This window comes from Physeter macrocephalus, chromosome 19 (assembly GCF_002837175.3).
Source record: "Physeter macrocephalus isolate SW-GA chromosome 19, ASM283717v5, whole genome shotgun sequence".
Taxonomy (NCBI): domain Eukaryota; kingdom Metazoa; phylum Chordata; class Mammalia; order Artiodactyla; family Physeteridae; genus Physeter; species Physeter macrocephalus.
This window is the reverse complement of record NC_041232.1, coordinates 8331442-8359101: the sequence shown is the minus strand read 5'-3', so window position 1 is coordinate 8359101 and position 27660 is coordinate 8331442. Positions and strand designations below refer to the sequence as shown.

General features: G+C 45.6%; 1 protein-coding gene and 2 long non-coding RNA genes across 3 annotated transcripts; 2 read left to right on the top strand and 1 right to left on the bottom strand.

The window, feature by feature from the left end:
• Positions 1–537: 537 nt before the first annotated feature.
• On the bottom strand, positions 538–6062 carry C19H12orf76 (chromosome 19 C12orf76 homolog). The gene is made up of 2 exons (XM_055080362.1): positions 5915–6062; positions 538–2000 (listed from the first exon to the last, which is right to left on the bottom strand). Exons 1-2 carry the CDS (start codon positions 6045–6047, stop codon positions 1915–1917), a joined length of 219 nt encoding a protein of 72 aa, XP_054936337.1. The 5' UTR covers positions 6048–6062; the 3' UTR covers positions 538–1914.
• Positions 6063–6316: 254 nt separating this feature from the next.
• LOC102976917 (uncharacterized) lies at positions 6317–16350 on the top strand. The gene is made up of 7 exons (XR_002891353.3): positions 6317–6384; positions 7333–7453; positions 8809–8904; positions 11283–11527; positions 12086–12318; positions 12716–12823; positions 15201–16350. It is a non-coding gene; the product is annotated as an uncharacterized lncRNA (long non-coding RNA).
• A 2642-nt stretch (positions 16351–18992) lies between these two features.
• LOC129391588 (uncharacterized) lies at positions 18993–27419 on the top strand. Its single transcript, XR_008615988.1, has 3 exons — positions 18993–19114; positions 24339–24433; positions 27153–27419. It is a non-coding gene; the product is annotated as an uncharacterized lncRNA (long non-coding RNA).
• The last annotated feature ends 241 nt before the right edge of the window (positions 27420–27660 follow it).

Genomic DNA, 27660 nt, shown 5'->3' with positions numbered 1-27660 from the left:
GTGGGCTCCTGGGACTTAACTCTGTCCCTGCCAGAGTCTCAGAATCCCCGCCCTCCTCCCTCCGGTCAGTAACCACGGGGTTCCAAGGCACAGGCCAACTGTGGTGACCCCACCTCCATCTGTGTTAGTTTTCACATCATTCGATCCTCACTATAATAAAGAAAGATAAAGTGTGTATATCACTTTCACAGATGAGAAAACTGAGGCTCTACAGAAGTTAAGCCTGTTTATAACTGGAGCTGGGACAAGAATCCAGGTCTTCTGGCCCCTGGCCCAGCCTGAGAGATTACTTACAGTCAGTTTTCTGAAATAATCGATAGCTTGCCTTGGGGCAGTAGTGTTATTTCACATATTAATTTAAATTCCACTTCACAGTGCCTCAAGAGATTAAATCAGATTCAGGTGTGCGCGTGCGCGCGCACACACGCACGCGCGCGCACACACACACACACACACACCCCTGCATTTTAAACGCTTGGAAAATAATTACTAGGAATAAAACAGCACATAAGATCTTACTTTAGTTTTAATGGACATTTTGCTCAAAAGCATGTTTCAGTGGCTCAATGTTAGGGTTACAAACAAAATCCTTAAGTCAGTTACTGTATCCCACATCAGTTATTTCACATTAAGTGCCGGTTGTTAAAAAAAAAAAAAAAATCAGTGCTGTGCTTGAATGGAGCACAAACAAGATAAGCATTTTAATTTAACAAAGTTAAACCTAGCACCCTTAAAATAAAATAAATACTGTATGTTCGAAAGTATTTCCATGGGGGAAAATTCCAGTTCACCAACAGTGCAAATGAATAGCAGCATTTTCAAAGTTGAAATTAAATTGTGTAAACACACACCCACCCGCCACAGTGAACACGCACTTCTGTAGCCCCTCCCCACCCAGGGCGGAAAAGAGGTCCTACTGAGTCTCTTTTAGATTCCAAATTAGAAAAGCTGCCCCAGGGCTTCCCTGGTGGCGCAGTGGTTGGTAGTCCGCCTGCCTGCCGATGCAGGGGACACGGGCTCTTGCCCAGGTCCGGGAGGATCCCACATGCCGCGGAGCGGCTGGGCCCGTGAGCCATGGCCGCTGAGCCTGCGCGTCCGGAGCCTGCGCTCCGCAACGGGAGAGGCCACAGCAGTGAGAGGCCGGCGTACCGCAAAAAAAAAAAAAAAAAAAAATCTGCCCTGACTTCTAGGCCAAGGGCTGGGAAGACTTAAGTGCAGGACAAGGAGATCAACGTGTTTGAATGGCACCAATTCTTTTTCAGATGGGCCAAGTGCTAACACTTCCAGCCACCCCCAGTGCCTTCCAGCCCAAGGGTGCCCATGGTCACAGGCCTAGCTGGTGTGACCCCGACTTCAGTGGGGGCGTCTGAGTGCAGAGCTCCGTGCAGAGTGAGGAGTGGCGGCCTATGTTCCCCACAGCTGACACTGCTTTGCAAACGGGGCATCTAGGCCAACTCGGGATAATTAAAAACATTTGGGATTCTTAACCCGTTGTGACCAAATGGTTCTTAAGCAGGGAATGTCTACATGTTAAGTCTTACTCTTCTTAATATTTTCAAGCGTTAATGATTATTCCTTTCCAGTGTGGCTTTTACATCACTCACAAAGTCATGTTTTCTTTCTCGTGAACACTCCATCTTTACCCTGAACCTTGGAGCTTCAGGTCTTACTTTCAACAGGTACAGCCGGATATAAAAAACACTGAGAAGCAGGCTCAAGTGGCCAAATACTTGCATTACAGTGTTAGGATAAGATAATGGCTAAATGTTTTTTCTAAATCATTCAGCATTTACCAACTGTCCAGACCGATGATCGTTTCCAAGCAGTTAAGTTCTGATTCCACCTTCTCCACTGACCCATGTGCAACACAACTTATTCTGCTCCCAAATGCTCGTGGGAGGGCTGGCTTGGCCATCACCGACGCCGAATGGGCTTGTAGACGCAAAATGCCATAAGGATCACGGTCACCAGCAGGATGCTGAAAATAGTTCCCATCAACACTGCAAAAGGAAAACAGGTTACCTCCTAATGGCCGCTTCCGGTTCTGTAAGTCGTGCACTGACGATTTGCCAAATGCCACTTGGTGCCAGGCATTGTGCCAGGTGTGGGGGAAGCAGCCATGACAGACCCTCTCTGGGGGTGTCTCCATGCACGTGAGGAGCGAACGTAAATGAGAGCATTTCACACAGCTTTTAAGTGCCGTGAGGAAGACGGTAATGTGAGAGTGCTGGGAGTGGTGATGGAGGAAGCAAGTGAGGAGGGGACACACAAACTGGGGCCTTAATGGGAGGAAGGAGCCGGCCGTATGGAGATCTGCATGCCCAAGGATCAGCTAATGAAAGCCCCTGAGGCCAGAACAAGCCAGAAAGCCAATGAACAGGAAGGAGGCAAGTGTGGCTGGGTGGAAGGAGTGAAGGAAGAAAGGCGGGGAATGAAGCCAGAGAGGAAGGCTGGAGCCAGTTCCTGCAGGGCCTTGCAGACCATGAAGGAAACATTGATTTTATTCTAAGTTTAAAGACAGGGTTGTAGGCAAAGAGTGACATGATCTGATTTAGTCGGAAAAAAAGATCCCTCTGGGACTTCCCTGGTGGTCCAGTGGTTAAGAATCCACCTTCCAATGCAGGGGACGCGAGTTCGATCCCCGGTCAGGGAACTAAGATCTCACGTGCCGCGAGGCAACTAAGCCAGTGCACCACAACTACTGAAGCCCGTGAGCTCTAGGGCCTGCATGCCACAACTACTGAGCCTATGTGCTGCAACTACCGAAGCCCACGCGCCTAGAGCCTGTGCTCCGCAACAAGAGAAGCCACCACAATGAGAAGCCCATGCACCGAAATGAAGAGTAGCCCCCGCTCGCCACAACTAGAGAAAGCCTGTGCGTAGCAGCGAAGACCCGATGGAGCCAAAAATAAATTTTAAAAAAAGGTCTCTGTTAAACAAAATCTATGATTTACATGAACTGGATGTCATATCTCAAAATAGCCCTTGTTACCTAAATACCTGCCCTAATTTTTTTTTAACAAACTTATTTATTTATTTTAATAAGTAAGTTGCTTAGTTGTTCTGCGGCATGTGGGATCTTCCCAGACCAGGGATCGAACCTGTGTCCCCTGCATTGGCAGATGGATTCTTAACCACTGTGCCACCAGGGAAGTCCCTGCCCTAATTTTTAAAGTTCAGAATTCCATGAGTTTCTAAGGCTCTGACTACAATTGGACCTAAAGCTGTCTTATTCCATTTAAACCAATTTTTTTGCATTTTGGAAAGGCTCTAAAAAAACAAAACAAAACAAAAACAAAAACCTCCCAAAGCAGGAATGCAGGGGACTAGAATTGGAGAATGGAAGTCTTCTTAAAAAATACAAAAGATGAGCTTAAAAGCAAGAGTTGTTAGGTACACGATATCCACTGGAATAGCTATACTTTTGGGCCTTGATCTCCCACTCTTCATCATTATCTTTTCTCCCTCCCCCTAGTTGCCTGAATGGCAGGCCCTGGCAGAACCGTTAAGACTACTTAGGTCCTTCCTTATGGTCACTTCCCCTTTTCGAGCCTCATTCTCTACCCTATAACATGGGGCAAATGAAACCCATCTCACAAGGCCTAAATATCAATGTCATTAAACTAGTGAATTTCAAGTGAAGTGTTTTTGTAGTGTTTTGGAACTATTCTAATACTGCATTTTTTTTTTAAGATTGAGTTAACACTGTCACAAGGAATCTATTGTTTTAAATATAATAATTAAAGTGGCCAGCATATTCTAAAAGAATCTGAAAATCTTAGCCTTGGAAGGGTCCCAAAAGACATTTGATCCAGCTTTTCACTGCATGTGAACATTTTTTCTACAATATTCCTGGCAGTTCCAACTCTTATTTGGAATACTTCTGTGACATTTGTTTGTCAACCAACCAAAATATTGGAAAATTAGAAAAGCATATCCACATCATTACTGTTTTATCTGTCAACTGTATCTTATTCAAATAAATCTCATTTTAGAGCTCAAAAATTTTTTCATATTTTATATGAAAAGTGCTCAACACAGTGCCGGAAGATAATAAGCACATGATAAATGAAAGCCGTTATTACCACCAAGACAGTGCAGCACAGTGGTCAAGAACGCAGGGTTTGGGGTTACACTGTCTGAGTTCCTGTCTATACTTATAGGCTAGTGACCTTACAGAAGTTACACAGTCTCTCTGTGTCTCTTTCCTCTTCTTTAAAAATGGAGATAAAAATACCCACTGCACAGAATGGTCTAGGGCAGTGTTTTTCAAACAAAGCTGTGGTAAAGGACTAGTTTTTGTAACTTTTAGTCTGTCCCAGGCCACTACCTAGCCCTACTGTGTATGACTAATCAGCAGCTCCCTCAACCTAGAAAGCATTCCGGTTTAGGGACCTAGAAGTGGTTTCGAGTTGCTTGGATGTTGCAACAATGTCAAACCGTTAAATTTCTAAACAATCGCCAAGTGTTGTGTACGACATCTCTTTGCAGATAACGAATAGTTCGCAGACTTCACTGCTCTGCCACCACACTTTGAATAGTACTGTTCTCAACCAGCGGGATTTTGCCCCAGGGGCAAAATTCATTTGGCAAATGTCGAGAGACATTTTGATTATCTGGACCGGGAGTGGGTGTGCTACTGGCATCTAGTGGGTAAAGGCTGGGGACGCTGCTAAACATCTTACAGTGCTCAGAACAGTGTGTGCTCAGAATAGTATGTTCCCCACCCCCTAACAAAGAATCCTCTGGTCCGATATGTCAGTAGTACCTAGGTTGAGAAATCTTGTTCTGAAGGATTAAGCAGGATAATGTATGGAAACCACTTAGCAGGGTGCTACGGACACAGTAAGTGGTCAATACATGACAGACAATGAGTTCATGGAGAGTCAAGATAATCCAGAAACAATACTATGTAGCAGCTTTGCAGATATACAGACATACCAATGACGTTCAGCGCAAAGAAAGGACTTTGGCAGAACAAGATGCAGAGTTATTGTGAAGTTTTCCAAGCTTTAAGCTCCAGGGCCCCTTCCAAAGCCATGTACGCTCATATGTACGTACGTATGTGTGTATATATATGTGCATGCTGATGACATCCTCCCAAAAGGTATGTTTCAAGCACCACAAAACTTAGGTTCTCCTACTGGCCTCCACTACTTCCTAGCTGTGTAACCTTGGACAAAGAACTTCACCTCTCATTTACATGTTTGTTTGTTTGTTTTGTGGTATGCGGGCCTCCCTCTGTTGTGGCCTCTCCCGTTGCGGAGCACAGGCTCCGGACGCTCAGGCTCAGCGGCCATGGCTCACGGACCCAGCCGCTCCGCGGCATGTGGGATCCTCCCAGACCGGGGCGCGAACCCGGTTCCCCTGCATCGGCGGGCGGACGCGCAACCACTGCGCAGCCAGGGAAGCCCAGAACTTCACCTCTCTGAGTTTCATTTCCCTTATCTGTAAAGAGGGCTGAAAACCGTACCTTTCTGATTAACTTACTGTGAGGCTGAAATAAACTCATGTACACAAAGTGCTTAGTACAACACGGCATATAGGAAATGCTCAACAAATGCCAATTATCATTATGACTATGACTATTAGTTCCATTAGAAAAGAAGAGGGAATGGGGTATATATCATGCGCCGTATTGCCTAGCTTGGGCCCACACAGCCACAGAGGAGGGGACCCAGATTGTGACCCGGGTCATTCATGCAACCAGCATGTATCAAGCCCACCGAGGACCAGGCCTTCCGCTGAACCGCAGCTCAGGCCTCTGTCCCAGGCCTTCGGAGAGAGGGTCGCACCTGCACCGCCTACCCCCACACGGCCCCCGCCGTCCGCCCCGCGCGTGCGAAGCTCCGGCTGCCTGGAGCGGCAAAAGCGCAGACCCGACGCCGCCGTCCGCCCGCCCGCGGCCGCTCACCCAGGTTCTGCCCACGCAGCACCGCATACGGCCGGCTCCGCTCCGGCGGCTCCACGGGGCTCGGGGCCTCCGCCTGTCCCAGCAGGAGGCTGCACAGTCCGAGGCAAAGCCACCGCCAAACTGGACGCAACATCTTCCCTACCCAGCAGTGGAGAGCTCCCCACTTCCGCCGGAAGCCCCGCCCCTGTTACCTCCCGCGCACCACGTTCCGTCGCACCGGGCGCGCGTCGTTGCCAGGGTAACTGTACGCCCAGGCCAGAGTTCGGCCCTCACCAAGCTTCCTCCCGGATCCACGTTCCTCAAGGACCAACGTTTCCGCCCGGGCCAATTTTCAGGGGGATCACCGTTCCGTCGCGGCAACATCCACCTCGATCCCAGTTCCGCCCCGAGCAAAGTTTGGCTCTTGCTTTGAGTTCTAGGCGGGCCTCTTTCCAGAGAGGTTTCTTAGGTCTATTTTGGACCTATCGAAGGTATTTTACAAATCCGTGTATTTTCTTACTAAATCTCCACCACAGGCCTGAGAAATAGACACTGTATTCCTATTTTACAAATGCCACCTTCTCAGGGAGTCTTTACCTGGACATCTTTTTCTGAAATTGCAGCCCTTCCACTCCCTCGATATATACACTCCCTACTCTTTTGCCTCTTTCATCCCCTCTTAACTTCTCCCCATTTACCCTATACATTTAACCTACTTTTTGTTATTTTGTGATGTTGACTGGAGAAAAAATAATCACAATGTGAGAGTTGTGAGTTAAGTTTTACTTGGGGCAAAATGAGGACCATAGCCCAGGAGACAGCCTCTCAGATAGCTCTGAGGAACTGCTCTGAAGAGGTGGGGCGGGGGGCAGGTTGCTTTATATATGATTTTAGTGAAGGGGGACTGGTGCAATCAAGCACACGTTTTGGCAGAAGGTTGCTGCTAGTCACGAGGAGCAGATGTCTCTGTCAGTGATTTTAGTGCTTTCCTAGATTTAAGATGCAAGAAATTGGGCTCATAAAGTCTTCTCCTGAAAAAGATCTAACTACCTGAAGGCCTGTTCTGCCAGTTTTTCCCAGAGCACAGAGTGCCACATTCCTGATCCCTTCCCTGAACTCCTCTCAGGGTGTGTTGAAGGTCAGTGACTGCAGTGGCTAGTGACGTCATCCTCGTAGAGGCAGATGGCGAGAGACAATTTTTAGTTGGCACTGGGTACCTGCTATCATCCTAGAACGTAAGGTCCATGAGGGCAGAGATTTGTTCTTGCTCACTGTTGTTTCATAGCCTAGAAGAGTAGCATATTATGTTCCATGAATGTTGGCCAAATAAATGAGGAAACAGCTTAGTTAAGTGTTTGGCCCAGTGCTGCACAGAATAATACCTGGGTCAAGGTATTGTTGACCTAGGTATTGTTCTGCATATTTTACCATTCGCTGAGATGATGAAACCAACACAGAAGAAAGGAGCTCTGAGATGATTGCAGAGATGGAAATGAAGTCTGATGATATTGAGCATCCAGCCACAGACACCCGGGCTAGACTTTGCAGTCACTTGACCCAGTAAGTTTCTTTCTTCTTTCTTCCTTCTTCCCCTCCTTCCTTTCTTTTTTTGCTTTAGTTTCTTTGTTGAGTCAGGTGGCTGTGATTTTCACCCCAAAGGCTCCTGACATGGTAAACCTGCAGAAACCTGAGTTGAACAAGAAGTATCCCAACTATTTTAGCAAAGGGAGTGACTGTCTCAATTGTTGACCTGTCCTTTCAGCTGAAGTAGGACCCAGCCATCTTTGCTGTCACCTCCTCCCTCTCATGTCCTTAATTCATTTCAGTGCATGTTGACATGAAACAGGAATTCCACATATGACCTTCATGTCCTTTTAGACCATTTTTCTTATTTGGGCACTTGAGATTGCATTTTCAAAATGTTAAAACCCCAGCAGAAGTAGAGTGTCAAATAATGACAAGAGACTGGCTTCCAAGAAAGTTATATATTTAAAATACAGCTGCAAAATGTATATTTTCACCTACATTTAGAGCAGGGAAGCAGCTGTCCTCTCCTGTACCATTTGTCTTTTTTTATTGTTAATCAAGGTTGCCTTTGTCATTTTCCTCAAACAGAATCATGTTTATGCTCCTGTGTCCTGAGACAAGGCGAAATTTAGCTTTATCAACATTCTAATTTTAAAGCCATCAACTTGGCAACTTTTGCCCTCCATCATTTTGAGTACATCTACTTCAAGCACTTTGAAAGTTGCATCTTTTTTTGTTCGTTTGGGGACACTGAGTCACAATTCTATTCCAGACAACTGTGTCCCTGGCCAGGGGGATTTCTGTGTAAAGGAACATAAATGACCTTCCAAAGTTTGTGTTAAGACTCAGGAACTAACTCCTACAACTAGTAAACCATTTGGAATCTGGGACTAAACGCTTTTTTTAAAAAAATAAATTTATTTTAACTTATTATTGTTTTTTGGCTGCGTTGGGTCTTCGTTCCTGTGCGTGGGCTTTCTCTAGTTGCAGAGAGCAGGGGCTGCTCTTTGTAGTGTTGCTGGGCTTATCGTTGCGGTGGCTTCTCTTGTTGCAGAGCATGGGCTCTAGGCAAGCGGGCTTCAGTAGTTGTGGGCTGCAGTAGTTGTGGCGCAAGGGCTTGGTTGCTCCACGGCATGTAGGATCTTCCCAGACCGGGGCTTGAACCCGTGTCCCCTGCATTGGCAGGTGGATTCTTAACCACTGCGCCACCAGGGAAGCCCATGTCACTAAACACTTTCAATCAACAGGAAACATTCTCCTCTCCCCCTAGCTCCAGGCAACCACTAATCTATGTTCTGTGTCTATGGATTTGCCTAATCTGGACATTTCATATAAATGGAATCATACGATATGTTATATATATTTTTTGACTGGCTTCTCCCCCTCAGACACATGAAGGAGACATGCTTTTGTCCACCCGGAGGCCTGTACAGAATCATTCATCCTGCATCATTCTGAGTAATCACCATGGGAAACGACACAGGGTATGTAAGACGTAGAGGAAGTAACTTATTGTGCTTATACGTACAATGTTATATACTGAGACAGCAATTTAGAGTAAATTCTTCTCATAACAACATCGATGAATTCCAATACTATTCAGACATAATATTCAGCCAGATACAAAGGTGTTCATACTTGTGTTTCCATTTATTTGATGTTGAAAGCAGAGAAATATAAAATATAGTGGTCATATTGGGTTCCTTTTGGAACCCAGAACATTGGGTTCCTTTTGGGGTTTGCTGACTGGGAAATAGCAAAAACAATGCCGTCTAGGTGTTTCAGAAATTCTTTATATTGATTTGGATGTTGGCAGTACACACATTTATATTTATAAGAAGTCATCCAGCTGTATACTTAATATCTGTGCACCATATAATATGTAAAGCAGCCATCAAATTTAAAAAAATACCGAGAATATTTTTCTCACAAAGCAAACTTCTGGCCCTGGTGTCTTCCTCTGAATTATTCCAAATATTTAAGATAGGAATAATGCCAGTCTTGAACACAATCTTCCAGAGAAGAGATTTAGAGGAACCACACCCACACTGTTTTTATCAGATCAGGAGAATTTTGATACCATCTTAGCAATAGACATTACAGGAAAGGGGAATTACAGGCCAAACTCTTGAGAATGGTGATGCCAAAATCCAATACCAATTATTAGCAGTCTAGATTCAGAGATGTTTAGAAAGGAAAGAAACTGGGATTTCATGGCAGGATTTCCGTAAGGATCACTGGGTGTTTGGATGCTTCCTGGGAGAGTGGAGAGAAGAGACAATCACGCCATCAGGTTAGTGGAATGAACATTTGGCGACCGAGGTTAGGAGGGCCTGGGTCATCCTCAGAGAAAGTCCTGGGGTAGGGTCTCTAGGGTGGGGCTATGGAGGGGTCCCTATAGGAGGAGATGGGAGCCTGTCCTCTGCTACTGCCGGATCTAGGGACGATGAGAAGCTTGTAGGGCCTGGATTCTGGTGAGGAAGGATGAGCAGAAAAGGTGTGCACTCAGAGCCAGTGCAGCCGGGGCCCCTCCCCAGCCAGGCTGCTCAGACAGTTGCTCACATCAATAGTCAGTGAAACATTGAGGGTCACAGACTCAATTCGTTAAATTACCACTGCACCAGCCTAGATGCCTACTTTCCCAGTTAAGTCACATGAACTTCTCATCCAGGGTTGGTCAGTTGAAAGGAAGTTAATTCTTGGCAGAGCTGTCATGTGACAGTTGGTTTGGAATGTCCTGAGTTCCGAGCCAGCTTGGGGGCCAAACAGACCACTGGTCATTCAGGGTAGTCCACTGGCCATCAGGAAGGCTCAATGTGAGGCAGCTGACAGTGGGAAGATGCTGGGGGAGGATGGACACATGGTTGTAATACTTCCCCTTGTCCTTCAAAGGGGCTCTGTTTGGAGGAAGCTGCCATGTTTGGGGTCAGGAGTTGAAACTTAGAGGCAGGAGGCTGGGTCAGGGTTTAAGCCCTTCTTGTAGTTCAGGATCTCCTCCAGGGCATCAACTCTCTCCCACAGAAACCCTGGGGCAGGGTATTTTGAAAAAAAAGAGGGAGAGGAGCCCTTGATTTGTGTATAGGGCACAATCTAGAAGTCTTAGGGGTTCAGGGATCTCTGTCCTCAAGGAACCAACTACATTCCTGTCCCAATTCCATCGTGCATCATGTGACTGGCCGAGGCACTTCAAATCTCTAAATTTCGGTGCTGTGAACTACAGAATGTGGGTTTTACAGCTCCTGCACTGCCCATTCCACAGGGCTGACCTGGGGATCACAGGAGATGATAACAGATATTCTCCAGGAGCTGTAAAGTGCCCTTCCCACGTAAAGGATGAAAAGTAAACATCCACCCTTCCCTGTCCTCTAGCCATCCAAGTCCTCTCTCTGGAGGCACCCCTACCTAGTTTCTAACCTATTCTTCCAGACATTGAATGATCAAACACTTCAAGAGGACTTCTGAAGTACTCTTTCTTAATCTTTCCTTGTATTTAATCATTTTACGCCTCATACTATGATGCTATAGGTTCTGTTTAAGGACAGTGCAGAGAACTCAGGCACAGAAGGGTACATAATCTTCCTAGGTTCATGCAGCTTCTAGTGGGATTTGAACCCAGGTGACCAGGCACCAGCACCCATGCTCTCAGTCTATACTGTGCTGCCTTCCTATATTGCCTCATGTAAATAAAGGTATTTGCCCATGCAGTCTGTCTCTTGGGTGTTTTAAGTGCACGCCAAACTGCAAGATCTTCCTAAAACCCAACTTTGATTCAGGAGGCTCTGCTAGGCAGCTGGTGAATAATGGGATCAAAAGTTTGAACTGTGAATAAGTTATCACTAATTTTCCTGTGCTCTTCTGCTAGCAAGATGTCAGCAGCTCTCTTTGTCGTGAATGCATTTCCCAGAATCTGGCCTGATGGATACAAAAAGAAAATCTGATCCTCGTTCAAGAAGATGTGCACCTCACCCCCAGAAGTGGGTCAGAAAAATGGGCATCCTGCCATACCCCAAAGTGCACCCTACAAATGAGTCAACTGAAGGTCCTTTGGAAATGAAGTCGTTAAGTAGATTGAAGAATAATGATTGACGTTTATTCAGCATACTATATGTAAGAGAAAAGTATAGAAATGCTAAGCCATATTCTTTTCTTTCCCCATGTGTGAAAATTTAGATATACTAAGTCAGTAATTTGTGCTATGACCAGAGAAGTAAAGACGCATTTACAACTCAGGTTCGGTTTACATTGCATAGTAAACAAGGTCTTAGCTAATGTTTGGGTATTAGCTGACTGCTGAACGTTAGCAGAAGTAGGTCTTTCCATGAAACAGTGCAGCCAGATTTTTTTTTTTCAAAACTTCTATAACTGATTGTATTTATGACAAAATGTTAGTGAATGAATATAACAGAATATTTTGTCTGGAATTAAATCCAGTCCCCCAATAAAAGTTTGCTTTTCATCACTTGCAAAATTCTATACAACAGATGATAAATGTGGTAATAGCATATGTGATCCATGGAGGCTGAAATGGTTTTTGGAAGATGTTAAAAATGTAGCAGTAATTTAACTGGACTTCAAAATGGGCAGGATGAGGGATGGGACTTTGTCATGAATGATAGCATATAGTTTAGTACCGTTTTGTAAATTGAATATTTCACAATGATATAGGTTTCCCTCCGCTGAAAAGCCAAGGGCTGTGTCTTTCCTGTCTTCTCTGCTCCTCTCCTTTGCCTTCCTTCGTCCACCAGGCAGGTGGCCCTGCGGCAGCTCTGTCCATGCTTATTTACCAACCACATCCATGCAGCCTGTCTCCTTGCCCAAGTCAGCCAAGCCTCCCTGAGGGCCTATTGGAGGAGCTCCCTCATGACAGAGCAGAGGAAGAAACCCTATCTAACACCAAGGTAGGGTTGCTTGTTTTCTTCTGAGGTCATTATGTCGTTTGTTCATTTATTTCATGTTCAATTGAATTCATGTGTGAAAATCTGACAATGAAGATTATAGATGGTATATACAGTTTCCATGCCGGGGAGAGTGTCACTTAGGAGTCTTTTACCCACTGACACGTGATTCAGGAGGGCATTCAAAAATGGTGGCGTCAATTACAGAACTCTGTGGTAGCAAGCATTTCCACCAGCAGCAATTTCTCCCCCTTGGACAAGAATTATGTAATTGCCAACTAAAATGGACTTTAGTGACATGTTCTCCAGGAAAAGCTGGTGCCTTTTGGCATGAGGAGGTTTGGTCTGTTTTGCTTTGGTTTCCCTTGGGTCAACTGCTGTTTCCCATTTGGTTTTCTAGACTCACCAAGAGAACAAAAGAACTATGCAGGCAGTATACAGCATGATCTGACCCGCATAGCGTCTTCTTTTCTGTATTTGCAGGTGGCCTCAAGAACCAGCGAAAAGGGTACGTGTTTTTTGGTTTTGTTTTTTAAAAATTTATTTATTTATTTATTTATTTATTTATTTTTGGCTGTGTTGGGTCTCTGTTGCTGCGCGTGGGCTTTCTTTAGTTGGAGCGAGCAGGGGCTACTCTTCGTTGCGGTGCGCGGGCTTCTCATTGCGGTGGCTTCTCTTGTGGAGCACAGGCTCTAGGCACATGGGCTTCAGTAGTTGTGGCACGTGGGCTCAGTAGTCGTGGCTCGCAGGCTCTAGGCGCGCAGGCTCAGTAGTTGTGGCGCACAGGTTTAGTTGCTCTGCAGCATGTGGGATCTTCCCGGACAAGGGATCGAACCCGTGTCCCCTGCATTGGCAGGCGGATTCTTAACCACTGTGCCACCAGGGAAGCCCAAGGTTATATATTTTAGAATCACTCACTTGCTGAGGAAAAATCTAGAAGAAAAGGGAGGTGGGGCTTTCTTGCTGGTTTTAGTCTAGAAAGTCAGCCTATTTCCAGCTTCCTGCTGGGATGAGGATTACGGGTGTGGGGTAAGGACCGAGTTTCCAGGTAGAGAACTATGGCCATGGTCTGCAGCCCCTGGCAGCAGCTGTGTTCCCTTGCGCTGGTGCGGGTCTGTGTCCATGGGGCTTTAGGGTGGTCTGTGTGGTGCGATTGTGAATGTGTGGCAATACGTACGGTTAAAAATACGTGTTTCCCCAGTAGATACGTCCCACTTAACACGTCACAATCACAAGCGTCACCTTTCTCAAAGAAAGTCCTGGCACCACTGCACGCTTTATGTACATTGTCTCGTTGGACCCTCCCCACAGCTGTGCCTGGGCACTGGTTTACTATCCCCACTCCCCTGGGAGAGAAACTGAGGTGCAGAGACGACTGACCCAAGCTCAGGAGCTCCTACGTGGAAGAGCCAACGTGGGAGCCCGGGCGTGTGGCTGGTGCTCTAGACCGCTGACCTGCACTTGTCACTCAGCCACGGGGTCGTTCGTCTCAGGGCAGGAGCTTCGCAGCGTCCGTGTACATCGGCGGGGTCCCAGACACTGCCCGCCATCAGGAGGTGGTCTCAGTGGTCACGGAGCCCAGGGCACTCACTATAGGCGCATTTAACAGCCGGCTCGGGCGCAGTCCTGAGTGTGAACGCACATCGGGAGCCTTGCGCTCCTGGTCGGTCCACAGACTCTGAGAGGTGTGAGGCTCCGTGTGGATGATAAAGGTCGACATCTGTCAGTGCTGGGGTCACTCCTCAGCCTCCGGCCCCAAGCATCTAAGAATCAGGGAGGCATTTTAGTGTACTCAATAATATTATCACCACAAGCTCTGCAGGTGTCAGATTGTGTGAGCTTCATACCCCAGAACAGTGACAAATAAGAACTCAGCATATGGCTTTGTTATTAGCCTGGACCCTGCTTCTCATTCCTTTCCTGCTCCTCTCCTTTGCCTTCCTTCATCCACCAAGGAGGGTGGCCCTTAGTGCCCAGTCCTTGCTTGTTAACCAGTCGCTGCCGTAGGCTCTGGCCCTGGATCTACATCAAGCAAACCTCCCTGAGTGATTCCTGAGCAGCTCACCAATGACTGACAGTCACTATGTGTTCTTCCAGCTCTCCCCGAGGGCCTGGTGGAGGAGCTGCCAGGCACAGGGCAGAGGAAGAGAGTCCATTTAATGCCAAGGGAAGCTCACCCTTCTTCGTCTGAGATAGAAGTGCTGCTTTCTTGGTTTCTTTCTTTCTTTTTTAATTCGGTTGAATTCACGTATGAAAATCTGAGCATGTGCATTAGAGGTGGGATTTACAGTTACCTCGTCGGGGAGCGTTGAGTCTCTCCCCAATGACCCCTGATTTAAGAAGCCATTCACGAATGCAGCATCAGCTTATAGATCACGCAGGGACCTTTCTTCATCAGAAATGTTTCCTCAGGGGACTTCCCTGGTGTCCAAAGCAGGGGACACAGGTTCGATCCCTGGTCCCCTGGTCAGGGAGCTAAGATCCCCCATGCCGTGGGGCAGCTAAGCCTGCGTGCCACAACTACTGAGCTTGCACGCCTCAACTAGAAGAGCCTGCGTGCCACAGTGAAAAATCCCTCATGTCTCAGCAAAGATCCTGGGTGCCGCAACTAAGACCCGACACAGCCAAAAAAAAGAAAAAAAAAGATGTTTCCTCAGTGGATTAAGAATTTTGCAAGGGAAAACCAATATGCACTTGAAACATTCATGGTGCAGGAAAAGCTTGTGCCTTTTTCACCAGTGCCTCCTATACTGTCTCTTGGGACGTTTGACTGGACAGTTTCCCGTCTGTTTTTCTAAAGTCACCAATTGGATAAAAGATCCATGTCAACAACACACAGCGTGCGTGATCTGATACTCATAGTGTTTTCTTTTCTGTAATTGCAGGTGGCCTCAGGGGTAACTGAAAATGGTACATACTCTGGAATCAGTCGTTTGCTTGGGGAAAAATTGCTGATGATAAGGAAGGTGGGCTTTGTTTGCTGGCTTTCATCTGGAGAGCCGCCCTGATTCTGAATTCCTGCTGGGAACAAGGGCTGAGGATGTGATGAAAGAAGCTGATTTCCCAGACAAAGAACCATGGCTGTTTTTCCAGAAGCAGTTTCATTGCCTTTAAGTGGTGACAGATTGTGTGCATTAACAGTGGGCTGTTGTTTGTGTGATCTGGGTGGTGTGATTCTGAGTGTGCATGTGCGCATGTGTGTGTCTGTGTGTGTGTTTCCCTAGATTGCCTCCAGCAAGGCAACTGCCAGTGTCAGCTTCTAAATGAGAAATCCCATCGCTACTGTTTCACGTGATTATATGTGTTTCAAAATGTATCCAATGGTACACTTAAAATGTGTGCAGTTCTTGTATGGCAGGAACACCTCAATAAGCTCAGGGGAAAAATCCCATCACCAGCTAGGCAAATGTTCATAGGGTGCCAAGTGGACAAAAGTGTGTTTCAGATTCACTGTGATTGAGTCAATAACAACTTCTATTAATAATTCTCACCTCCGTCCAGCCCTTTATAGTCCCTTCAGGCAGTTTGATTGGTGGTGAATGAACAGCAGCCATCATTGTCCTTATTTCACATAAGAGAAAACAGAGGCTGGAGAAGGTGGATGAATTATGGGGGGTCGCAAAGCCCACGGGTGGGGAACTGGGTGAGGCAGTCTGGAGCCTTCGATCCAGAGCCTCTGCACTTTCTCCCACACGTCTGCTGCCTGGGAGAGACTGCACTTCTCCTTTGAGTTTGGCACCAATTATGATTTTAATCCTTGTTCCTAAGCCTCTTTGTGTGGGATGCTCGCTGGACCTGAGATGCAGCGACCCCAGCCCTTGATCCCTCAGATACTTTAGTATTAAATGGATATTTCCCCCAATGATGCTTCATTCCTGCTTCTTCCCTTCTTCCCCCAAACCTTTAGATTACAAGTGGTCTCAGCATTAAACCTCCCCCACCTCGGCTAGGGTGCTGGGGCACGGTTCCTTCCTTTTGCAGGAGCCCTGGGGGGAACCCACATGTCACTCCCGGTTCTGAAGAAATCTGAGAAAGGAGGAGCCTCCAGGAAGAGATTGACCCCAACTTTCACCAACTGAGATCTCATATTTTGCTTCAGAAAATGTTGCCAAGAGTAGCGAGTGCCATTGTCGTGTGGAAAATCAGAACCATCACTAATGCCAGGCCTAGTTTCTGTGCGCTGGGCATGAAACACCGGGCAGAGATCTCCTTCAGGGACCAAGTGTCAGGAGCTCCCTTCCTGGGAGGATGAAGGGGAGGTTATGTGTCACGAGGTGGGGAAAGAGGAACTCAGCAGTGGGATAGGAACTTGGCCACTCACGTCCCTGTCAAACCTGCCAGAGGAAATAGGGTCTGGGTTTCTTCCGAAGCCTTAACAAGTCAAGGGAGGTGTTTCCAGTCAATATAAAATGAGACAAAGTAGGGTTTGGGTTTCCTTTTGGATCATGAATCTTGTGTGGAATAGATTGTGTTTTAGTAGAATCTGATAGTCCTGTAGGCATCAGTATTTTTCCCTACAAAACAAAAAGATAAAACTGCTAGACTGAAAGCTGGCACTGGTCAGATCAGCGGTGGAAAGGCTAGTAAACTGCTCTGCAAGGAGCAAGCAGGGGACAGGTGGTCACATCTTCCCCCTCTTTGGATTCTAGAGCTGCACGGCCCAGTGTGGTAGCCACCAGCCAGATGTACCTGTTCATATTTAAATTAATTAAATTAAATCAAATTAAGCATTTGTTCCTTCATCACACTAGACACGTTTCAAGTGCCCAAGAGCCCTGTGTTCATACAGATGAACTTATTTACAAAACAGAAACAGACTCGCAGACTTAGAGAATGAACTTAGCGTGGTGGGGAGGGATAGTTAGGGAATTTGGGATCAACATGCACACGCTGCTATATTTAAAACGGATAACCAGCAAGGACCTACCGTATAGCAGAGGGAAATCTGCTCAATGTTACGTGGCAGCCTGGATGGGAGAAGAGTCTGGGGGAGAATGGATACATGTATATGTATGGCTGAGTCACTTTGCTGTGCACCTGAAACTATCACAGCATCGTTAATCGGCTATACTCCAGTATAAAATAAAAAGTTTTTAAAAAGTTTTTTTTAAAAAGCTATAGACTTAGAAAAAAAAAGAGCCCTATGTTTCCAACACAGACTATTTCCACCTTTATACAGAATGTTCTCTTAGGCAGCTTTGAGCCTGACTCACGGGCTGTTCACTGAAGTCCTTTAATCCAAAGTGCATCTAGAACAGTTGGAATTTGAGGGTTATCCCTTTGGAGGCTAGAGCCAGAAGGATCTGGTGGAAACGGGGAAGTGAGAAGTTGAAGGCGGATCCTCTCTCTCGGTGAAGGTTTGCAACTGTGTTCAATGTCTTGGTGAAGGGCTCTGGCTCCAGGGAGCCCAGGGAAGGCTGAGAACCCAGAGGAAGGAGCCAGATGTTGCTGAGTGAGCCAGCATGGCCTCCACTGGAGGGGGAGGCACGGATGAGCCACTTTCTCTAATAACTTTATTGCTCATGTTTGTGTCTCTAAAGAATGGCTTGTGGAGAGCATACACGACTCAAGCCAGGATGAAGCCTCTCTAGGTAGGGAACCACTCAGGTAGGATTCAAGGGGAGAAGGATCCTGGGAGAAGCTGGGTTATACCTGCTGCTTTGGAGACTGAGGAGGAAGGAAGTAAAATCAGAGAGAAAAAGGAAGTGTGTGTTCTTTTCATGTGTTCATGACATAAGATTAAGAGCTCTCATGTCTCTTGCTTTGGGGGCTTTGGATGTACTGTTTGTAGTTATCTTTTCTTGCTTTAGCATTTAAAGCTTATCTTTCCCCCAAGACCTGCTGTTTTCTGCTTCGACCACTGCCAAACACCAAAGCCTTTGGTTGTGTTTGGTTGGCATCTCTTGGGACTTGAGCACTAGCGTTCTGGGGTTGGGTTTTGGGGTTCCCTTACAATGCATGCTATCTGGTGGGACACGACTCCCTCACAGACACTTGAACCTGGAGACACAGTTCTTCGTGTGTGATCCAGATGCTGGGTAAGAAGCAGACATTCTCCCTCTGCGTGTTCAGGTCTTGTGGCGGCACCTTCTTGTCCTGTCCTCAGGTTTACTCCTGGTTTAAGGGCGCTGCCAGGGGTGGGGAGGTCAGAGGGGGCAGTAGGGACCCGAGTTCTCACCTCCACCCTAACTCTGTGCTTTCTCTTCCCAAGGCCACTCCATCACCATCGCTGCCCTGGTACCTGCAGAAGCCTGTGTTACAGATTCTGAGGATTAGGATACAGAGACCAGCAATTGGCACGTAATTTATTTCCTACTTATGTCTCTCTTTTTATTCTGTTTATTTCCTACCCGTAGACGCCTCTCTGTAGCTCCTCCCTGTTCCCTCTTTTTATGATTCTCATCCTGAAGGGCCTGGTCTCATCCAGGCACCTGAGGTCCTGGGAACTTCAATGTCTATAAAATCTCTCTCCAGCCCTCCTTCCCCACTCTCTCAGTGTCATCCTGGCTCCTGACACCCTGTCTGCACCATTGAGCCATGCTGAGCAGCCCTGAGTGGCCCGGGCATAGAGGTGGGCTGGGTGTCAGAAGAGCTGTGTACCCCTTCTGCGGGGGTTCTCCTGCACTGGATGGCTCTGGACATGCACAATTGTTTTCTGCCTTTCAGCTATCAAGATTACACAATTTTTAAAAAAAGGATTATCCCATCAGGAATATGATTCCAGAAATCCTCTTGTCCTGGATTCAAGAGAATGAATCAAGAAAGTAAAAGGAGATGAAAAAGAGCAAGAAGAGGAAATGTGAGTGTAGAGGGGACACGAGGAAGCACAGAGGGCAAATAAGGGCACTTCAGGGAAACCAGAAAAACAGAGGAGCGCTCTGGGGTGGCCACTACTGCGCGTGACCATGCAGGGGAGATAAATGATGGTTAATATCAGTGCCAGCGAGTGAAGGATGAACTGAGTACGTATCCCAGGGAATGGATAACCAGTCCTTACAAGGCCCTAAAGAGGGGGCTCTAGGTGCCTGTAGGGCTGCCATATGCATGACTTCGGGAGGTGCAGGTTGCGTTGTATTCTCTGTGGAAAGTGTCCCTGGAGTGGTTCAACATCCTAGTCCCCCAGGACCCAGTCCTGCCCTCCCAAGCCTCTCAAGGTGAACAGGGAGCACCTCAGCTGATCAGTGTGGTGAGACGGTGTGGGATGCCCTTGACCTCCCCCGTTTCAGGCCTCCTGGGAAAAGGGTGAGGAGGACAGAGGCACCGGGGCTGCTTCTCATGCAAGCAGACAGCTCACCTGGCCCAGCGCTGCTGCATCCCTGTGGGCACGCGGTAGCCCTGGCGTCAGGTAGGGGACACTGCAGGATCTAAGCCCAGCTGGGAGTCTCCCATTGCCCTGCGGACCCCTCAGCCTCTGTGGAGCCCCGTGGAGGGCCTGGCTTAGCTCATGGCACCGTTTCTCAGGCTGAGGTTCTGTCGATTTTTCATAAACAAATGAAAATCTAGCAAAACACACAAATTTGAAGGAAATTCAGTGCAGTGCTACCTTGGGGGTATGTTAAGGAGTTAGGATTCTAAGTTACTTACATTTATTTTCCAATTTTGTAAATAAACAAATATAATTTGTGTTCTATTTTCAAAGGCAATATCTTCTGTGACCTTAGTCTATTCCAGTAAGAATATGGTTTTATTATATTATGGTTTTATTATTTATGGTTTTATTAAACATTTATGGTTTTATTATTAAAGCATGTTATTTTTCTTTTAACTGAGAGGCAAAGTTTGGCTGGGGTGTTAGAAAGAAAAACGATTTTTAGGGGAAAAGGTGCATTCCAGGTCTCTGCCCATTTCTACTGTGCAGGTCTCATGATGGGTCGTGTTGAGTGTGTTCTGGGAGGACCAGGGTCATCACTCCCACCTGTGTCATCAGACCTCCTGCTCCTCACAGGGTCCAGGTGGATGGGACTTGGCCCTTTGATCCTGGAGTTACTTACAATATTTTTCCCAGTTGGAGATTTGCACAGAGAGGAGCTTGCCCGCCTTCCCCTGGGTCAGTGGTAAAGCTTTCCTTGCCCACTCTCATTGGCAGCTCTGGACTTTAAAAGTCTCCTATGTTTGATTGGACCCCATGTTCCAAGATCTCACTCAGCAGGGGTCAAATTCCCACCTCCTGTCCCTGAACACGTGTCCGGGAACCCAAGAGTGAGGCGTGGAGCTGATCTGCTCCGACACACAGACTGCGCTCAAGGTCGTGCCAACAGCACCTGATTAATGCTCCACATTTAGCCCTTGCACGTATCTGGGTCCTGGTATCTCCCTGACTTGACCGAAAGCGCATCTGTAAATAATTTAGCGATAGGTCTCCAGTGTTCTTATGTGAGCGGGAAGTACGGGCTCCTCCATGTCTCTGCAAACAGGGATCTCAAAGCTCTTCTTAAATAATAGCTGAGTTTTGCATTTGAAAGTTCTTAGAGTTCTGAAACTCTAAACAATATCTGCAGACCTGAAGGAAAACTTTGAGTTCACTTTATCTGTGATGGAAGGTCATAATTTGGGAAATGAGTATCAAAAAATGACCCCCAAAAATCTTACCTTTCAATTGACCAGTGGTGCAGTAAAGAAATTATAGGAGGGCACAGCAGTGGGGAAGCCAACAGCAGAAAGTTAGAGGGCGAAGGAATGATGATTACATCCAACTTGACAACAGTAGCCTTTATTTATTTTTATTTTTTATTTATTTTTTTGCCACACTGTGCGGCTTGTGGGATGTTAGTTCCCCGACCAGGGATCGAACCCAGGCCCTCAGCAGTGAGAGCGCAGAGTCCTAACCACTGGACTGCCAGGAAATTTCCAACAGTAGCCTTTAGGCAACAGCATTCAATATCTGCAGCACCTAAGGGTCATTGTTAACCTTGAGACACTCAGGTGTAGTGAAACATTAGAAAAAAACTCCATGACTTCATAATGGTGAAAATGTTTATTTAAGAATATAAATTATAGGGACTTCCCTGGAGGTTCAGTGGTTAAGACTCCACGTTTCCACTGCAGGGGGCACGGGTTCGATCCCTGGTCTGGGAACTAAGATCCCGCATGCTGTGTGGTGCGACCAAAAAAAAAAAAAAGAAAAGAAAAGAAAAAAGAATATAAATTGTAATCTATTTATTCATTTCTCAGTTTTATAGTACATGAATTTTATTTACTGGTTTATAAGAGGGCCTAATATTGGGTTGACCAAAAAGTTCGTTTGGGTTTTTCATAACATCTTACAGACAAACCCGAACTAACATTTTGGCCAACCCAATATTACTATCATTTTAATAAATGACGACGTACTTAGATCTTATAAAATATTTTCTCTGAGATAAAAAATCTCTGTAATACATTAGATAGTCCTTAGAACAAAATACAAGTTCTTGATCTGAATGTTCAAGAGATACAAATATAGAAGCTAAATCTCGAGTCCCTAAGCGGCCTTCTGTATCAATATATATTAAACATATAGTATTTTTTCTAAATAGTGTTAAATTATTAAAATCTAGGTTGATGATTCATAAAAGGTTCCATACATTTTTGTCCTCTGACATGTTTAATTTGTAAAACTAGCAGAATACTTCTGTATCACATACATATTTTCCCCCCCAAGTATTCTGTTTGTGTTTGTGGTTAAGAGTTTCACTGGTCTTCCCTAGCATGCATTGGAGGGATTACTGAACCTGGATCCAACACCTGGATAGATCCTCAGGGCTCCCTGATCACTATTACGTACTTGGATTTAAAGGTGAAAAGAATGGGCACAGAGTCTCTGCAGCAGAAATTTTGGTGAATGAGAAAATATGGGCTCCATCGCTAATGTCAAAAAAGGAAATGTTTCCAATTTTCATATTTAGAAAATGCCCAGTCGTGTACCCCCGGGGTCACCCAGAGGGCAGTCTGAGGTGCTGTGTTGGCCTCTAAGTAGCTTCCCTTTCTCAAGCTCAGTGTCCAGAATCCAAGTTCTGAGAACAGTTGGACTCTCCTTGTCGGTGAACAGATTCTCTGCAAACTCCCAGGCCCCCAGTCTCTGCTTGTTCTCACATCCATCTCCCAGTAACAGCGGCCAGAGGTGAATCAAGAGGAGCCCAGGATGCAAACCAAGTAGCTGAATCTCTCAGGAAGCTCTTTCCCATTCTTTGATATACCTCTATTGGAGGCTCTTCAGGCCATCAGAAATGAGGAGAGGGTTCTTGACTGAATCAGCATCCTCTGTGGAAAGAAAAATAACTAGCTTAGCAAATGGACCAGAGTTAGGCCAACTCTTCTACTATAAAAGCCCAACTATTTCATTCATTTTAGCTTCTTTAAATCAGCTTTTATTCCCTAATCAGAACTTTTCTTGGGGGAAATTTCCTTTGCTTACCTGAGTTGGTCTAATTGTCCTATGTGTCTAGAAACATGGGCCTAATATTGATAGTAGGAGTTTTTATATTGTTCTGTGGCCCTCTGACTAAAGATCTGTCCTCTCTTTAATGTGTTAGATTCATGAAAACAGACACCATAGCTGTGTTTGCTCTTTAATATATGTTAGTCTAGATCATAACAAAAGATAGACATCGCATCTATTTTGAATCAAGGAAAAGTAATTGTATTTATTGCAGAATAATATTGAAATAATAAACTTTTTTTTTCTTTACAATTCCCTTTCTCATTTCATCTGGCTGGCTAGATTCCAGGTTTTCAATTTCCTAGTGTTACAACAAATGAATGGGTAACGTTAGGAGTCCTGAGACAATGGGTTATCTTGGCCAACGTCAAGACAGAGCAAGAGGCATCTTTCCCAGCCAATCAGAGATTTCCTTGGGCATGAGTAGGGATGCCTTTGGACCTTGATGGCAACTTAGAACTAGAACTTGCTCAGAGAAGGGAAACTGGAGCAGAATGGCTTTCTGGACTGCCAGCATCTCCAGCTAGCCCTAATTATCAGAGTCTGGAGCAAAACTGCTTATTCTAACAAGACTGTGGATGGAGGCACAGGAAGCTTCAGAAGTGCCCCTGTGGTCTGGAACAGTGCCACTCACTTTGTTAGGCTCTCTGATGACTGGCTCAGTGGAAGATGCTGGGACATGTCTGATAGACTGTGGGTTGTCAAGGACAACATGTCTGGGACCGGTTTCACTATCCCCAATACAAATTTGCATGGAGCAAAGAGTAAACTCACTTAGAAAATCAAGTAGTTCATTTTTCTCACAACTGATATTGTGGACTGGGATATTTACCAGACATACATTCATCCATCACAGTGGTCGCCCACACCCAGTGTGGGTTAGAATCAGTTGGGGGCTCAGAAACATTGCAGATTCAGACAGTGCCAGTTTTGCTACTCTCCACGTGTGGTCAGGAACCAGAGGTATCATCCTGGGCTCATGTCAGAAATGCAGATTCTCAGGCTTGTCCAGCCCTACAGAATCAGAATCTACATTTTAAGAAGACCCCAGGTAATTAAATGCACATTCAAGTTTGAGAAGCCATAGTTGAGGCAGTGCTTCTCAATAGAAATAGAACACGAGTCACATGTGTAATTTTAAAGTTTCTTGTAAACTTATTAAAAAAAGACCAATAAAATATGTATTAAACTCAATATATCCAAAATATTATCATTTCTCTATGGCACTACCCCTGTTGTGAGTGCTTACTGGCCACCAGTGCCTACCCTATTGAACAACACAGATCAAGGCATGACCTAAATACTATATCCTCTTAAAAGTCGCCAGGTGGTTCTAATTCATACTCAGGGTGAGAAACACCATAGTTTAGGGGATAAAAATTTAGGCACCAGAATTCAAATAATGCCCATGTCTAAAGAAGACCTTAGCAGAGTTGCTTTTTCCTGGGTCCTCCATGGGGACGAGTAGTTAGGACAGATGCCTCACTTTGGAGCTTCAGTATCCCTGGGTTAAACTGTGGAACATTACTCAGGTGGGGCTCCATGTCCTTGATCTTGGACACCAGCTTCCTCAACTGTCCATTTGTCTTGGTCTCATTCTTCTCAGGGGCCACAGAGCAGAACGGCACAATGAAGGCTTCCATGGGGCTCCCTCTGTGTTGAATTGATGCACCAGAGGCAGCAGACATATCCGCAATTCAGGTACGTAGGTTTTTCAAGATAACCTAGGCAGAGGAGACATCTACTTGCTTCTTTAAAATGTTTAGCCATAGCCACTTTCTGTGGAAAAATGAGCATGATGTTAGAGTTTCCATGAGTTGAATGACCATTAGTGCTTAGGGCTCTATCCTTTTTACTTGTATAGATATATCAGGTACCTAATATGTGGCATCCATTGTGCTAGGTAATGACATAAAATGTAAATATAAATATAAGTATAAATATAAATATAACTGACGTTTGCCCCAGAACTTCTGATATTTGGAATGCTAGTTAGAATGAAAGACTCAATCCAGGGACTTCCCTGGTGGCGCAGTGGTTAAGAATCCACCTGCCAATGCAGGGGACGTGGGTTTGAGCCCTGGTCAGGGAAGGTCCCACATGCCCCGGAGCAACCAAGCCCGTGCGCCACAACTACTGAGCCTGCGCTCTAGAGCCCGCGAGCCACCGCTACTGAGCCAGCATGCCACAACTATTGAAGCCTGCGCGCCTAGAGCCCGTGCTCCGCAATGAGAGAAGCCACCGCATTGAGAAGCCCGCGCACTACAACCAAGAGTAGCCCCCGCTCGCCGCAACTAGAGAAAGCCCACGCACAGCAACGAAGACCCAACGCAGCCAAAAATAAATAAATGAATTTATTTTTTTAAAAAAGTTAAGTGCATTGATGGAGAGATGCATTATGTTAAAAAAAAAAAAAGAAAAGGAAAGAAAGACTCAATCATTTAGCTTCGAATTGAGTTGGTGAATCGACTAGACGTGGGTTGTCCAGTACTGTAGCCCCACCAGCCACAGGTTGAAATTCAGCTTATTTGAACTGAGATGTGCTCTGAGTGTAAAAAAGCACAATGGATTCTGAAGACGGAATAAGAAAAAGCGAATTTCAACTATCTCATTGAGATCTTTTTTTTTGTTTGTTTGTTTGTTTTTTGTTTTTTTGCGTTACGCGGGCCTCTCACTGTTGTGGCCTCTCCCGTTGCGGAGCACAGGCTCCGCGGCCAAGGCTCACGGGCCCAGCCGCTCCGCGGCATGTGGGATCTTCCCGGACCGGGGCACGAACCCGCGTCCCCTGCATCAGCAGGCGGGCTCTCAACCACTGCGCCACCAGGGAAGCCCCTCATTGAGATCTTTTAAACAATGTTTGTGTCGTCAGTGTAAATACCTGTTGAAGTGATAACATTTTGCCGATTAAAATTATTTTGACTTGTTTCCTTTTACTTCATTTAATGTGGCTACTAGAAAATTTATAATTAGATATGTGGGTTACATTCTACTGGACATCCTGGTCTAGACTCAGAGATCCTCCAACTTCCGCCAGCTGGTCCGACTCGGCTGTGGCTCAGATCCCCAGCAGCAGCTGAGAGGTTGAATCAGTCAATGGGGGAAACTCAGTTCACCATCTGGTAGAGGACTCCAACCAGGATCTGATTAAGGAAAAAAGAGCATCATCTCTTCAGCCTGGCTGTTGAAACCTAGTCCTGCCTACAGCTCCCGGAGCAGAGGGCCCAAGGGTCCCTAAGTGTACACACTAGGTCTGGGATTGAGCTGGTCTCGGCAACACTTGCTGTATTAATAAATTACCCCAGGGACTTCCCTGGCTGTCCAGTGGTTAGGACTCCGCACTTTCACTGCCGAGGGCCCAGGTTCAATCCCTGTTTGGAGAACTAAGATCCACAAGGCATGCGGTGTGGCCAAAAAAAAAAAAAATTACTCCATTTCCCCAAACTTTGGCTGTCATATTTGCCTTTTGTAGAAAACTGAGAGGTAAAAAAGAAATTATGTAAGATTGGACTCACCTCTCCTCTACTAGATTCTTCTTAAAGTGACTCAGTTGTGGAGTGAGAGTCACCTACAAGGGACTTTTTTATATTGAGGCATCCTCTTCCCACCCTATTCACAACAGGCCTCACCTCTTTAATCTGATCATATTTTGATTTAATTCTGGCAGAAATATGATTTACTAATGACTAAGAGGTCACCATGAATGTTTTTATTCAACATTGAACCAAAGTTTCAAAATGAATTGCATTTTCAGAAATTTTGTATTTGAGTATTTATAAATCTCAAGAACATTGCCTATGGCCAACAATTATCATTTTTTCTCGGCTTTTAGATACAATCAGACCTTTACATTTAATTTCATTAACATTACTCCATATATATACGTGCATATGTATGTATATTTGTAAAAAATTCATGCTTAATCTCTACTCAATGGTAGGTAAAACTCTCATTTTAATTTCAGTAATATTTTCTTAAGACCTAAAACCCTCAGCTTTACTGATCAATATTCACCCTTCACTAATACCTGATTAAATTCTCACTGGCTTTACCTCAACTATTTAGACTATGTGGGTCCAGGTTGATGGACACACAACCTATTTACTAAGGAGTCATGTAGGAAGAAGGGATGGTGAGATGGGATTTGGCCGTGCTTAATTCCCATCCTATGAGATAGACTAGTCACTTTCATTTTATTGCCAATGAATAACTGGAAAGAAGAAATCTATTATTACTGTCATCGTGTTTTACCGCACAGTGAAATTTCAAAATGTAGGTGGATCAAAAATCATGACTCATTTTAAATGTTTTTGAGATTCAAAATATGGAAAGGTCCTAAATTGTACGTTTAAAAAATATCCTTGCTACCGAACCCTCAACGAAATCTGAGAGTTTGTTGTTATTGTTAAACATTTTCCCACAGGGACTTCCCTCGTGGTCCAATGGGTAAGACTCCATGCTCCCAATTCAGGGGGCCCAGGTTTGATCCCTGGTGGGGGAACAAGATCCCGCGTGCATGCCGCAACTAAGACGCCTTCGTGCCTCAACCGAAGATCCCACGTGCCGCAGCTAAGACCCGGTGCAGCAAAAATGAATAAATAAATATTAAAAAAAAATTTTCCCACATATTTTGGCTTTTTCCCTTCAAATATAAAAAGCCTGGAGAGGCTTTAGTTCTTCAGTGACAGTTGCAGACATATTTAACATTTGATTAATAAAGTAATCATAAAAGGCTCCAGCCATCTCACAGCTACCCGCTAGGTGGCGCTATGTCGAAGTCTATGAAAGGATTTGGCTCTTCCCTGTTCTGATCCAGGTTTCCTGCCTGCTAGATTCTACTTTCTGAAATGCTCACCAGAAAGCGAGGACCCATCTGATCCGGTGACGGCTCAGTTTTGTAGACATTTCTGTCTCTCGATAAATAGGATATC